The sequence below is a fragment of the Magnolia sinica genome, chromosome 2, assembly GCF_029962835.1.
Source record: "Magnolia sinica isolate HGM2019 chromosome 2, MsV1, whole genome shotgun sequence".
In the NCBI taxonomy this organism is placed as follows: Eukaryota; Viridiplantae; Streptophyta; class Magnoliopsida; order Magnoliales; family Magnoliaceae; genus Magnolia; species Magnolia sinica.
Genome location: NC_080574.1, coordinates 16,884,201 through 16,897,133, shown reverse-complemented (window position 1 = coordinate 16,897,133; position 12,933 = coordinate 16,884,201). Strand labels below are relative to the sequence as shown.

The following is a 12,933-nucleotide window of genomic DNA, read 5'->3' as shown; positions in this document are numbered from 1 at the left end:
TAATTGAGTGTGGATCGTTTGTTTGAAGGCATAAGAAATTCCAGTGTCGTTGGGTCTCATTGCTCCTTATCATTTTCGATGATTCGAGATAATAAGATATGTTGGATTTTTCTCTCCCAAATAAATTGCATGCTATACAACACGACTTTTAAATAAATAATTATCCAATATTTTAGCTTGTTTTTTTAGAAAAAATAAAAATAAAAATTCTTTACCATAAATAACTACACATATATTTAATAAAACTATAGATAAAAAAAAAGAGAGAAAAAAAAAGACTTATATTAAAATACAGTAAACTAATGTAATAATGAAAACATTATCATGTATTCAATCAACCAACTCGGCCAACTCGACTAACTTCGCTTGGGTTGGGTTAGGTTAGGGTTGAGGTACAGGAACCTTGGGTTGGGTTAGGGTTGAGCACCAACCTGACCCAGCCCACTTGACTTTCAACCCTAGTTAATGGAGGTAGATAAGATGACTTTAATTATATATGATTGAGATTTGAGGAAATGAATTGCCTATTCAACTATTTGCAAAGTATTTTAAAAGTTGATCAAATGATAATTAAAGAGTGTAATTCTCAATTTGAAGATTGAATTAGCTTTGCCTTTGGTATGAAAGGACTTTTCATACCGAAGTGTTTTCATGTTAAAAGGAAATACTTACTATATTCAATGAATCTTTCAAAATAAAATTACTTGTATTTGAAATGGATGAAGTCCAATGTAGGGTTGTATATCTGAATTATAGCTAATTGATTACAATTAAAAGATTATCGTTACTCTTAAGATATAGTTAATGTTGAAAAGATAAAGATAAAATAAATTTGATTGGATTTATTGAATTGACATGAGATGATTTACCATGTTGATTTTTTATTATTATTTTTTGTTATTTATATACTTTTCTACTATGTAGATATTTTATATTTATTTCTCGTATCCACTTTAACCACTAGGGCCTGTTTGGGAGCGTGGATTAGGAACTCTTGAGATTAGAAACCCCCTGGATTTACAATCCTCCTGGTGGGTTTGACACCCTGAAGTGTGAATCAACTTTAATTCATAAGTACCTATCAATGGTATATTTATGGGGGTTTGAATTTAATTACTAAATCAACTTTAATATCTATAATTAGTGAGATATATAAAATTTGAAACATTGGTTGTAATAAGCCTATTGAAATATATACTTTGGCCAAAAATGATGAAATTGCAAGTCCCAAATGGGCCTTAAGCACAAGATCATGTCTGAGTGACTAACCAATGATTTTTAATCATTGATTTACATGGATAATGTCTGAATAGTGTTGATCTACATAGACAATGTTTGGACAATGTTGATCATCGTCAGTGGGCCATGTGCCCAATAGAATGATAGTGTATAGTGACACACATTTTACACCTGCAATTATTGAAATGATTTTAGGTGTAATCCAAGCTCTCATCATAGATTACAAACCCCCTCAAAGAGGGATTTGGAAACCCCACTTACTTTATGTTGTCAAATAATAAGGGGATTTGAAACCCCCTCAAATCCCCTCCAATTTACGGTGCCAAACGTCCCCTTAAGTATTTGAGTTATCACCATGTTCGATTTTTAGATCTTTTTATTTTTTTGTATTCTTCTAATTATTTTACTTATCTCAGCTGCTTTTTATTTATTAGGCTTTTGGACCGTCCCTGTCATCAAACAACATGTACCGCTAACTCAGCATAAGCTGTGCTTTCATTCAAAGCTTTATAAATATCTTTAAATTAATATATTTCTGTATGGTGCGTCTTTTTTATGCAACAACATGTATAATTTTTCGCTGGGTTACTTCAGCAATGATAAAAATATAGTACAACAACCTGTATACGCATCAGCTAAGTTACAACTTTACAAAGAGAATGAACGGTAAGAAGAAATCGGTCCGTGGTTCAAAATCAGCATACATGTGTAGTCCTCGTAATGATCATCCTCGCCTGGTTTAGATGCATGGGACCTTCGAAGTGCAACGAACCGGCCGATCTTACACACGTGACAATCATTCCCACGTGGGAGACGAGCGCACTCGAGTTAGAACAGCATTTTTCTTCCACAATTTGATAAAAATGTTGCAAACATACAGGAGAATCCAGTCAAAAAGTAGTTAGAAATATTTGAAACGTGGGGCCCTTAAACGCTCCGGAGTCCAGAAGAGCAATACAGGCTACAGCACCCAGCATATAATGGAAATTACCAAAATCTACTCGCTTTTTTATGGAATACGCAACGACAAAAAACAGCTTGGCAATGCTTACACTTCACATGGGAGCGTATTAGGTGTTACCGGGTGACACGTTAATGGGCGTTTCCCTGAACGTAGGGCCCACCTTGATATATGTGCAATGTCGACGCCGTCCATCAGTTTTTTCATTACATTTTAGTGCATGGCCTTAAAAAATGAATCAGTTCCAAATATCAACTTGATCATATAGTAGGGATTGAATTCCCACCCTAAAAAACTTCTTGCGGGTCATAAAAATTTTAAATTAAGCTATTATTTGTGTTTTATCCATGCCAGCCATCTATTTTTCTAGCTCATTTCACATGTTGAGCTCAAAATTGAAGCATATCCAATATTCAAGTGGACCACATTACATGAAATAACGAGGATGATGATTTCCACCTTAAAACATTGTTAGTGACCATTGTAATGTTTATTTGTCCAACCTGTTTATAAGATCACAGAGACATAAATGAGAGAAAAATATAAATATCAGCTTGATCCAAAACTTACGTGGTTTCCAAGATTTTTTCAACATTAGACATTCAATTCACATTGTTTCTTACCGTGTGGTGTACTTGAGCTTTGGATATGCTTATTTTTTAACTTAAGCCTTACAATTAGCCGGTAAAATGGATATATAGATCGAATTAAAATACATAAATCACCACAGCTTTTGGTGGTGTAGTCCACTTACACCTTGGATCTACCTTAATTTTGGACTCATGCCCTAAAATGATAAGAAAAAAATGCTCATACATCCCAGTGGCCCCATAGAGCCCCGGATGGACCCAGTCCATCCACGTACAGGACACAACCGCATATATAATCGAGACCGTCCAACATAAGTCTTGGACGGTCAAGGCATATGGATGGATGTGTAGCGAGTCGTGGTCTCATCACTGCTCGGGCAATCTTAACCATCTGGGGCCCCTTGAATTTTGAATGCAGGTCATTATGTTCTCAACCATGCATTTCATGTCCACCAAACCAATGGGTAGATCCGTCTGATCAATTTGAATTTAGGGCCTTGTTCCCGTCGGTTCCGTGCTCCCGCCAAAGATTCATTTCCCTCCGTTTGGAAGCGACGCCGGTGAAATCGCCCCGGGCGCGGTTTGGGACTACCCTAGCCTGTAGCCTGTTCCTAGCTCAGTACAGTCAGGAGCTACGAGGGATCCATCATAATGTATGGTTTTATCCACACCGTCTATTCATTTTTTTATATTACATTACAACATCACTCCAAAATTAAATAAGATCCAATGCTCCAGTGGACCACACCATGGAAGCAGCGGTGATAATGATACCTACCGTTGAAACCTTCCTACTGCCCACTTTGATATCTATTGTCCATTCAATCTGTTTATAAATTCAAATAGACCTGGACGAAAGAAAACACAAATATCAATGTGATCTAAAACTTCTGTGCCCTAAAAAAGCTTTCAACGGTAAAAGTTTAATCCTCACTGAGGGATCCATTTAAGCATTGGGCCTGCCTAATTTTTGGTCTTTACCATAAAATGACATAGAAAAGTGGATGGACGGTATGGATAAAATCCATACATCACGATGGACCCTCAGAGCGCATGCCTTTGCCGAGGTCGGTACAGGCAGGGTAGTATCCAATCCGCGTCGTCCCCATTCAGGGGGGACTCCAAGCGACCTATCTTTCAAAACACAGGTTTCAAGGGAGAGTGTGGATCTCGACCATTCATCCTCCGCATGTGGCACTGACGTGATGTACATCCATACAGACCATCAGACCCTTTGTAGATGGAGTGGATCATACCATCACAATGATAAAGAAATTCGTGATTAATGGCTAAGAATGGATGGTTAAGTAAATTAAGACTGTTAGCAATATATACCGTGTAAATTTTACGTTATGCTCCATCCAAAGTTGGATAAATGATTTGGACGGTCTGGATTCACCTACAACTCTGCCACACGTACGGTCGAAGAGTCACCAACAATTTTTAACGATGCAAATTACTAACATTGGAAACTCCTCCCAAAAGAGATTAAAATCCATTTGGTCATAGATAGGTTTGTCCAAGGTCAATTTTGTCAATCTAAAAATCACACGCCTCCTGTCTGATCAGATATAAAAAACAAGAATCTGACTCGTGTCTCTGGAGCTTGGTCCTAGATATGGCAATTATCTAAGGACTGATTCTGTACGCGGCACTTCTTAAACCATACTCCGTAAGAAATTATTCTCGATGGACTCTATCTAATGATCAGAGCCGTCCATTAATTGTTTCGTACCTTATATGTACCGTGATAAACAATACCAATCAAACCGAGAATCCCGACCATCAAACTAATGTACTTCTTCTCATTCAACATGAACAACTAGCTTGTTTATTTCTCTCGTATTTATGCATGGTGGGATCTTCCCATATCATCCAACCGGTGAGGAATTTTCTACTTGTTACACTCGTGGTAGATCCCACCAAACGAATGGTTATGATTATGTTATGAAGCTCTTAATGACCAGGATTTAGTGTAGTCCCGAGGAATACTTGAACATTTCTCCATTTTCAGCCTCCCTCACACTAGAAATATCATACCTACTCGCGAAACTAGCTATCAAAATCCTACTCTCATCGTAATTGCTGACCTGTCACTAATTTTCAAAATCCGGGTCGTTCGTCCTTTGATCCCCATCGTTCACTCTCTTTAACCAAAGAATCATCCCGATAAAATCAACGGGTGGGCCATATGTTTATCAGAATAATAGACGGTTAAATATTCCACGATCCACAGGAAAATTACAGACAGGCCAAATTCTAATCAGAAAGGCCACGTTTTGAGGAAACATGATATAACTAGTGGGTGCCTCCGGATGAACGGTTAGAAACGCACATAGTGCACGTGCGGGGATAGAAGGATATGGATAGCTACTCACAGAGTATTCCTTCCTTTCTCTCTGGCTGCCATATATTCTCTGCTTCCGACCGTTGCTCAACCAAGGTAGCAGAAGAGAAGGTAGAGAGTAAAGCTCCCACCTTTTCTCTTCCCCCAAACCCCGAAACCCTAGAAAAAGAAATCCAAAACCCTAGAAGAGAAAATCTCAATGCCTTCTCTTCTCCATCTTCTTCTCTTCCTCTCTCTCATCCCATCCCTCTGCTTCTCCAAATCCACCATAGAGCCATGCTCTGTATCGGACACGTGTACGGCCATGGTCGGCTACACGCTCTACACGGACCTCAAGGTCTCCCAGCTCTCCTCCCTCTTCCAGATCGATCCTATCTCCCTCCTCTCTGCAAACGCCATCGACATTTCATACCCCGACGTCGATAACCACATCCTCCCGGCCCGCCTCTTCCTACACGTCCCCGTCCCCTGCTCCTGCTCCGACGGTATCCGCAAGTCCATCGGGACCCGCTACAAGACCCGCCCCTCCGACACCCTCTCTTTCATTGCTGACACCGTCTTCTCCGGCCTTGTGTCCGCCGATCAGATTCGGGACGCCAACTCCATCTCCGATCCTTCCGTGCTGGATGTCGGGCAAACGCTAACGATCCCGCTGCCGTGCACGTGCTTCAACGAGACGGATAACGGGCTGCCTGCGGTCTACTTGTCATATGTGGTGAGGGCGGGGGATACAGTGGCGGGTATCGCCGCTAGATATTCAACGACGGTGACGGATGTGATGACGGTGAATGCAATGGGCAGTACAGCAGTGAAGGCTGGGGATATCCTCGCCATTCCATTGCCAGGTAATTTCAATCTCTCTCTGTAATTGAGAATGATTCAGTTTTTGTTCTATTCATTCTCCCTGAAAATTACAATGCCCACCTGAAATATGGGTGATTTCATCTGGGCCAGTGTTCTGTACATGTGGGGCTCACTTTTCAGTGGTCTGGTCACCGTTCATCTGTTGGTCCTTGTTGCGGATGGGTGATCTTGTGTAGACCTTAGGGGTCTTTTGGATGCCTGACAGTTCTGTAGTAAGTGGTAATAAGTCACCTTTCAGGTGGTATTTGGGGGAGTAAATTCACCTGTAAGTCACTTACAGGCAAAACTGCCAGGAAAGTTTATGGGGTTGGGGTGAGAAGTCGCTTAGGTGACTTACAGGTGAACGTTCTGATTTTTCAAAAAAGAGGGGAAGATGGGGAAACACACCTATTGAAGCAGCTCCAGCACATTAGTGTCGGATTTATGTTGGGTCTGCACATTTCTCCCCCCCTGCTTGATGTATGTTTTGCATACCCACGCTGACCATCAGTTTTGCCAGCTCATTTTAGGGCATGGGTCAAAAAATGAAGCAGATCCAAATCTCAGGTGTACTATACCACAGGAAACAGTGGTGATTGAATGCACACCATTAAAAACTTCCTGGGGCCCACCTTAATGTTTATCTCCCATCCAACATATTGATACCCATCCAATTTTTATTGGTGGGCATTCAATCATCACTTTTTCATGTGGTGTGGCCCACCTGAGATTTGGATCTTCATTTTTAGGCCCATGCTCTAAAATGAGCTGGCAAAACTGATGGACGATATACAAAACATGCGTCACGGTCATGGCATCACTGAATCCTAAGGGCTTCTTTGGAAGTTCGTGTTTGATGGTGATGTGTTGCATTTTAGTCGTCATTATAATTACAGTGTTTGCTTGACTAGACACTTAAAGATGTATTGTAATTTGGTGGTCAAATGTATATGTAACGGAGAGAGGTAAAGAAATTTGTAATCATTACAAATGTACAATACATTGCAGTAGAAATTTTCTATCCAAACATTGGATTTAGTGTATTTGGAGGTATTGATTTGACATCTTAGTATTGTAATGGTATCATCATTATGATATTACCATTTGTATCCAAAAACATGATTTCTTGGTCAAATTACCTGTTGGCCAAGAGTAAGGTATTGTAATCTGTAATCGTTACAATTACCTGGCACATGACAGTACAATACCTTTCACCAAACACGCCCTAAATGATGATATGAACCATTCATGATCTCTCTTTCTCTGTGCATTAGTGCAATTTTTTAAGCTGCTTATGTTTTTGGGCAGCTAATTGAGTGGTTACTATCGCTTGATTAGCGTAAGTTGACTGGCCCATTCATTGTGGGGTACAAGAGATGGGTGCAAAAATTTCGACTATGGTTCCATTATGATCGATGGATTTTCACCAGTTGAATGTGGATCATTGCTCTTTTAAAAAGAAATAAAAATATTTTCTTTAATTATTAGTTTCTTGACTGCTAATTGGACTGTTGGGATTGTTTGATTGCTGTACTTCAACCGTGGCACTTTCACAATAGAGCTAGAAGGATGGTGGTCACCCGAAATAAAACAATGCTTGAATATAGCAAGTATTAAAAATTGGTTTCGGCTTACTGTATTGGTTACCCCTGTAATTGAAATATATCGGCCATGAGGGTGATGCTTATGAGAATTTAGAAGTTACTTAGAAATTTCCCGTGGCATACAAGTAATTTGAATTTCCAAATTATGGGTCCTAGTTTGGATGTACCATGAACAAAAAATTATGCCTCTTTAGTTATCTGCTATTGATGGGCATTTATTGGATTGATAAGGTGAAAAAATATCCAATGGGCCCATTTCAACAAACAAGCATCCACAATGTAGAGGTCAGGATTGTTCAACCAATCTGATTTTGGGATGTGACTTGGCAACAATGGTTTTCACAATTTATTAAGTTACTGCTCTATATTTCATGTTTTTTGAATCCATGGGCCCACTTTTGTGGCCCACTTGATGATTGGTTTAGGCTATGAATCGGCTCAAATGTTCATCTAGATGAGCTTAACAAAATGACATATTTTGTGCCAAGTTTTCTTATGTGATTATAATGATTTGGAATAATTATTCCAAGAGCCACTTGGTGTGAATACACAGCTGCTTACTTGTAATTGACTTACAGTTTATCCAAACACAAAAAGCAACTTACTCACATCCAAATAGGCGGCATGAAAGTAACTTTCACTTGAAAGTCACTCACCTATAATTGACGTACAATTTATCCAAACACAAAAAATAACTTCATCCAAACAGGCAACATGCAAGTAACTTCCACCTGAATGTCACTTTTAGGTGAAAAGTCACATACGCCTTAAAAACTTACAGGCATCCAAATGAATGGCCAGTTGATGATTGGATTGTTGATGAATGGTCAAATTAAAATGTAGCTAATGGTCAATGTGCAGTGGGTGAAAGCTCATGGATTGGATTATTGGGGCTGCTGGATGGTGGACAATTTTTGTGCATCGTCTATCCCTAGTAGGTCCCACCTAATGGATGATCCGTGTATTGAAAGATGGTTCCTGCCCTTTTGGAATGCTGGCTCAAATGAAAATGTAGGTCATTTGGGGTAGTTAGAAATGGGTTTCTGCATGTCAGCAGCTTGATGTGAGCATTGGCTAGAAAAAAAAAGAATTTTGAGTTGAGTTGAGAGAGTATTTGTTCGTCGATGATGAATTGGGTGTTTGATAGTTTCATGATGTGGTATAAAATGCGGATAAATGGAAGTAAATTTTGGACCTTTTGCTTCATTGTGTTTGATTGTTATGATTTTCTTGCAATTGTTGGTCATTGAATGGGCTTCTTGTGTCTCTAATTTATAAGGGTTGTGATTTGGATTTCGTTGGGCTGTAGTTGGGTCGCCTTCTTGGCATCCATTTCTTGTATTAGTTTTCACTTCTTCAATAAAAGTTTTGTCATCTTTCCACAACAAAAAAAGAAGTAAAAAAAGAAAAAGAAAAAAAAGTAATGTGATGGTATTTGTTAGGTATGGTTTTGAGAGCTTTTTACACAATCATCTCATTTGGGAGTGTTTTCCTTTTGTTATAGCCTGTGGCTCTGGGTTCACAAAATATGCCTCAGATTATGGCTTGATTGTTGCGAATGGGAGCTACGCCATTACGGGAAGTCACTGTGTGCAATGCAGTTGCGGACCAGGGAATCTCAAGTAACAAACTGACTTGGTTTTTTTTCAGTTCCTTCCCTGTTGATTTTGCCATTCTTCTTTGTTGTTATTACTTTTCTTCCTTGTCTTCTTCATGTATGATATTTTATCATGGATTCGTGGCAGTCTCTACTGCATGCCCTCTCCATTGGCAGTATCATGTTCAAGCATGCAATGTAGAAACAGTAACCTCATGCTCGGGAATGTGACTGCACAACCCACAAGTGCTGGTTGCAATGTAACTTCTTGTACTTACAATGGTTATGTCAATGGCACCATTTTCACTACGTGAGCCTCTCTCTCTCTCTCTCTTGTAAATGTGTTTTGCTTATTTGAAGTTTGAATCAGTTGCAGAGCTCTTACCTTTTGCTTTATAATTCTGCAGGTTGTCTACATCTCTTCAACCTCGATGCCCAGGTAAATATCAATTGCAATGTTTTGTTCACCTGCACTCTATTCTTTTTAATTATGATGTTGTTCTTATACTTACATCCCTACAAACTGATGCAGGGGAGCATCAATTTCCTCCTCTCATAACCCCGCCTACTGTCTTGACACGAGTTTCATGGGGTGCTCCATCACCAGCACCATCTATATCAGATGGTGTTACAACGATAACACCGAAGTCTTCAGTACCAGGAACCGTGTCGTTTCCTGGCGTGTCACCTGCGAATGGCCCTTCTGGAAGCCTATCTGCTGCTCCTTCATCGGTGAACCCATTATCTGGATTTCTAAGCGCTTTATGTTTGTTTCTCTTAATCAGGCTACTGGTGTAGACAGCACTTTATTTTTTGTCAGTTATGTGGCTAAGATTGTAAGTTCTGTTCTGGGCTTCTGCCGATTGTTGTGTTTCTATCAAGGCTCATTTGTTATTGTCATATTTTAACTGTTTTCAGTAAACTCATTTCGGGATGTAGCTGATTAGGGGGATTTTGTTTTGTGCTCTTTAGCCTTTCATTCAATTCCGTGTTTTCACCTTGTACTGTTAGGCACTAGTCCTCTAAATTATTGTCAAGAGTATCATTCAGAGTTTGGAAGAAAGCATTTCGGGCTACTTCCCAACTGCTGGAAACCTTTGTAAATGTCTACATGTATTTTCTTTGTTGTCCGGCTAGACTTATTGCATACCTTTTCTGCTCTTTTGAAACACATGTTTCTGGACTCACAAGATGATTGTTTTCATCAGTTATCCTAAAGAGAACTCATCCAATTCAATTTGCCTTTGTTAGGTTTGTACTTCAAATTTTTTGAGATATATTGCTACAAGCTGTTTAGCAATGGTTGATATGTTCTTCAATCCTTTAGAATTGGAATGGCTAATGCGTGGGAATTATTTTGTTTCAGTATGCACTAATGTGCCATGTCTAGTCCAACATGAATTGCTGTTAAAATAACTAGCTTTCTGTTAATTGGTGTTCCTGTTTATTCATCTAGAATTGGCTGTTAATAAGTAGTTGCCTATTGTTCATATTCCTATTTCTTACCTACCTTGTGTGGGGAAGATAAAATACTTTTTATCATTCTTCTATCGTAGGTAGTTTTGTCATTTTTACCATCATGGGGCCTCATATTGCTCCTTTGAGGATTTGATAAAGAATGATGGTTTGTCTTCTTCTGTAGATTGTTTTAATAGCCTATGATACTCTGATCCGTCACAAAGTAGTACCTGAGTTCGATAGTCGGTTAGTCAAATAAGGACATGGGATCCTATTCCCCAGAGGCTTGAAACTCCAGATCTTCTTGGTTTTGACCTCTAGTCCTATGATTCATTGCACCATTTATCATCTATAAAATCTTTTCCAATCTATGATAGATCAATGTGGATCTTAATCTACAGTCAATTAGAAATTAGAATGAATTGTATGGTTGTGCTACAATTCTTCTTGGTTTGAACTCTAGATCTTGTTGAGAACTCTGGTCTTGCGATTCATTCGATTATCCAGTTTCATTTGGTGGAGTGGGCGGAGGTTTGTAGACCCTATGGGGAGGGAGGTGCTGGTATTAGGAGGTTGGAGGATGTAAATTCTGTTTTGCTTGACAAATGGGTGTGGAGGTTTAGGGTGGAGTGGAGTATTTGGAAGTCCGTGATTGTTGGCAAGTATGGCACCAATGGTTGCGGTTGGTGGGTAAAGGAATCCTCCTTGTGCAAGGTGTCCTATCTTTAGAAGGCTATCACTAGCTACACCCAGATCCATAGCTCAACTGGCAGACTGAGTGGAGATACCTTGTTTCGACACTTGAGGTCTTGGTGTTGATCCCTAGCGGGGGTGGCTAACATGGAGTGTGTAGCGGGGGTGGCTAACATGGAGTGTGTGTACTAACAAGCTAACCTTTAAAGGAAAAAAAAAGAAGAAAAAATAGAAAGAAGGCTATCACTAGTTTGGCGAACAAAGTTATGGAGGGGGGTTAGTTTCTCTTGGGGATGGGAGAGGATCCGGTTTTGGGAGGATGTTTTACTTGGAGAGGGCCCTCTTAAACTGGAGTTTCCTAGACTTGCCAGACTCTACGATTGCGGATATACCGGTTGCTTGATGCTTTTTTTACTTGGGTGTGGGACCTATTTGGACCCTGTCTTGTAGGAGGAATCTCATGGATGTGGAGATGGAAGAATTACTTTGGCTTCTTTCTCATCTTCAAGGTATCCGTTCTTTGCCGGATGTGAAGGATGTGATGGTGTGGACCACAAACATAAGTCGGGGAGATTCTCATTTCACTCCTTTTACGATTTTATCTCACACCCTTTGGTCAACGTGTTGTCAACATACCAGATCTATTTGGCATTGTGGTGCCCCTTTCAAGTTTGCAGCTTTTGCTTGGTTAGTGGGAAGAAAGAGGGTGCTGCAATGGCTCTCCCCCAACATCTGCCCTATGTGCATGCCTGGTGCAGAGTTGGTAGACCACCTTTTCATTCATTGCCCTTGCACCAAATCAGTGTGGGAAGGTTTTTTTTTTTTTCAGCACCTTTAAATTATCTTGGGTGATGCCGGGTTCCATTGATGGCCTTTCCTTCTTGTGGCATGGTGGCAGAACTGGGAAAGGAGGGGAAGGGTTAAGTGGTGGTTGGCTTTGTTAGCCGGTCTTTGGGCCTTTTGGTGAGAAGGGAATAATTGTTGTTTTCGGAACCGATGTAGTTCCTATTTGGAAGTTTTCAAAAAGGCGAAGCTTCTCATTGAGTGGGCTTCTTGAATTTCCTCGGGTTTGATTCTTGTCTCCTGCTTTGTCTTGAGCATTGTATAGCTTATGCCCTTTGGGCCTTTCAATAAAATTTAAAATTTTGTCACTCAAAAGAGGAAAAAAAATCTTTCACTTTAGAATCCTTCACGAACTTATGATACTCGGATCTTTTTGAAACTCAAAGATTACCTGACTTTACTTGGTTACTCAGATGAGGATAAGTTATGTCCCTTGCTGGATACTCAAGCCAGATCCATGTGGATTTTAATTTCTAGACGTACAGTCATTTAGAATCTTAGAATGAACTGTTCCACTTGTGCTACTAACTGAACTTGTGACTGGTGTTCGGGAACACTTACAAGTTGTGATGAATCAATCTTGACTTGTGTATTTAGGGTTTAGAAGACATTCACTACCCATATCCATGCTATACAGATCCTTTCTCTATCATGTCGTGCATGGATCCTTAGGATTGTGGTTGTGTATTGGTGTACTGAGACTCTGAGAGTCCTTGATTAGGGCCCATCAGATAGCTCTTGGGAAATATATAATTTCC

General features: G+C 39.8%; 1 protein-coding gene across 1 annotated transcript; it reads left to right on the top strand.

Moving 5' to 3' along the window:
* Positions 1–5,222: 5,222 nt before the first annotated feature.
* On the top strand, positions 5,223–10,081 carry LOC131236454 (lysM domain-containing GPI-anchored protein 1-like). Its single transcript, XM_058233623.1, has 5 exons — positions 5,223–5,982; positions 9,089–9,206; positions 9,330–9,491; positions 9,589–9,620; positions 9,714–10,081. The coding sequence occupies exons 1-5, from the start codon at positions 5,337–5,339 to the stop codon at positions 9,977–9,979; spliced, it is 1,224 nt and encodes a 407-aa protein (XP_058089606.1). The 5' UTR covers positions 5,223–5,336; the 3' UTR covers positions 9,980–10,081.
* The last annotated feature ends 2,852 nt before the right edge of the window (positions 10,082–12,933 follow it).

What these genes read in the sequence shown, in the direction of transcription:
- LOC131236454 (XM_058233623.1), top strand. Translation starts at nt 5,337, where the DNA reads ATGCCTTCTCTTCTCCATCTTCTTCTCTTCCTCTCTCTCATCCCATCC. An exon ending in CCTCGCCATTCCATTGCCAG is followed by an intron (nt 5,983 to 9,088) that starts GTAATTTCAATC and finishes CTTTTGTTATAG; the next exon opens with CCTGTGGCTCTGGGTTCACA. An exon ending in TCTTCAACCTCGATGCCCAG is followed by an intron (nt 9,621 to 9,713) that starts GTAAATATCAAT and finishes AAACTGATGCAG; the next exon opens with GGGAGCATCAATTTCCTCCT.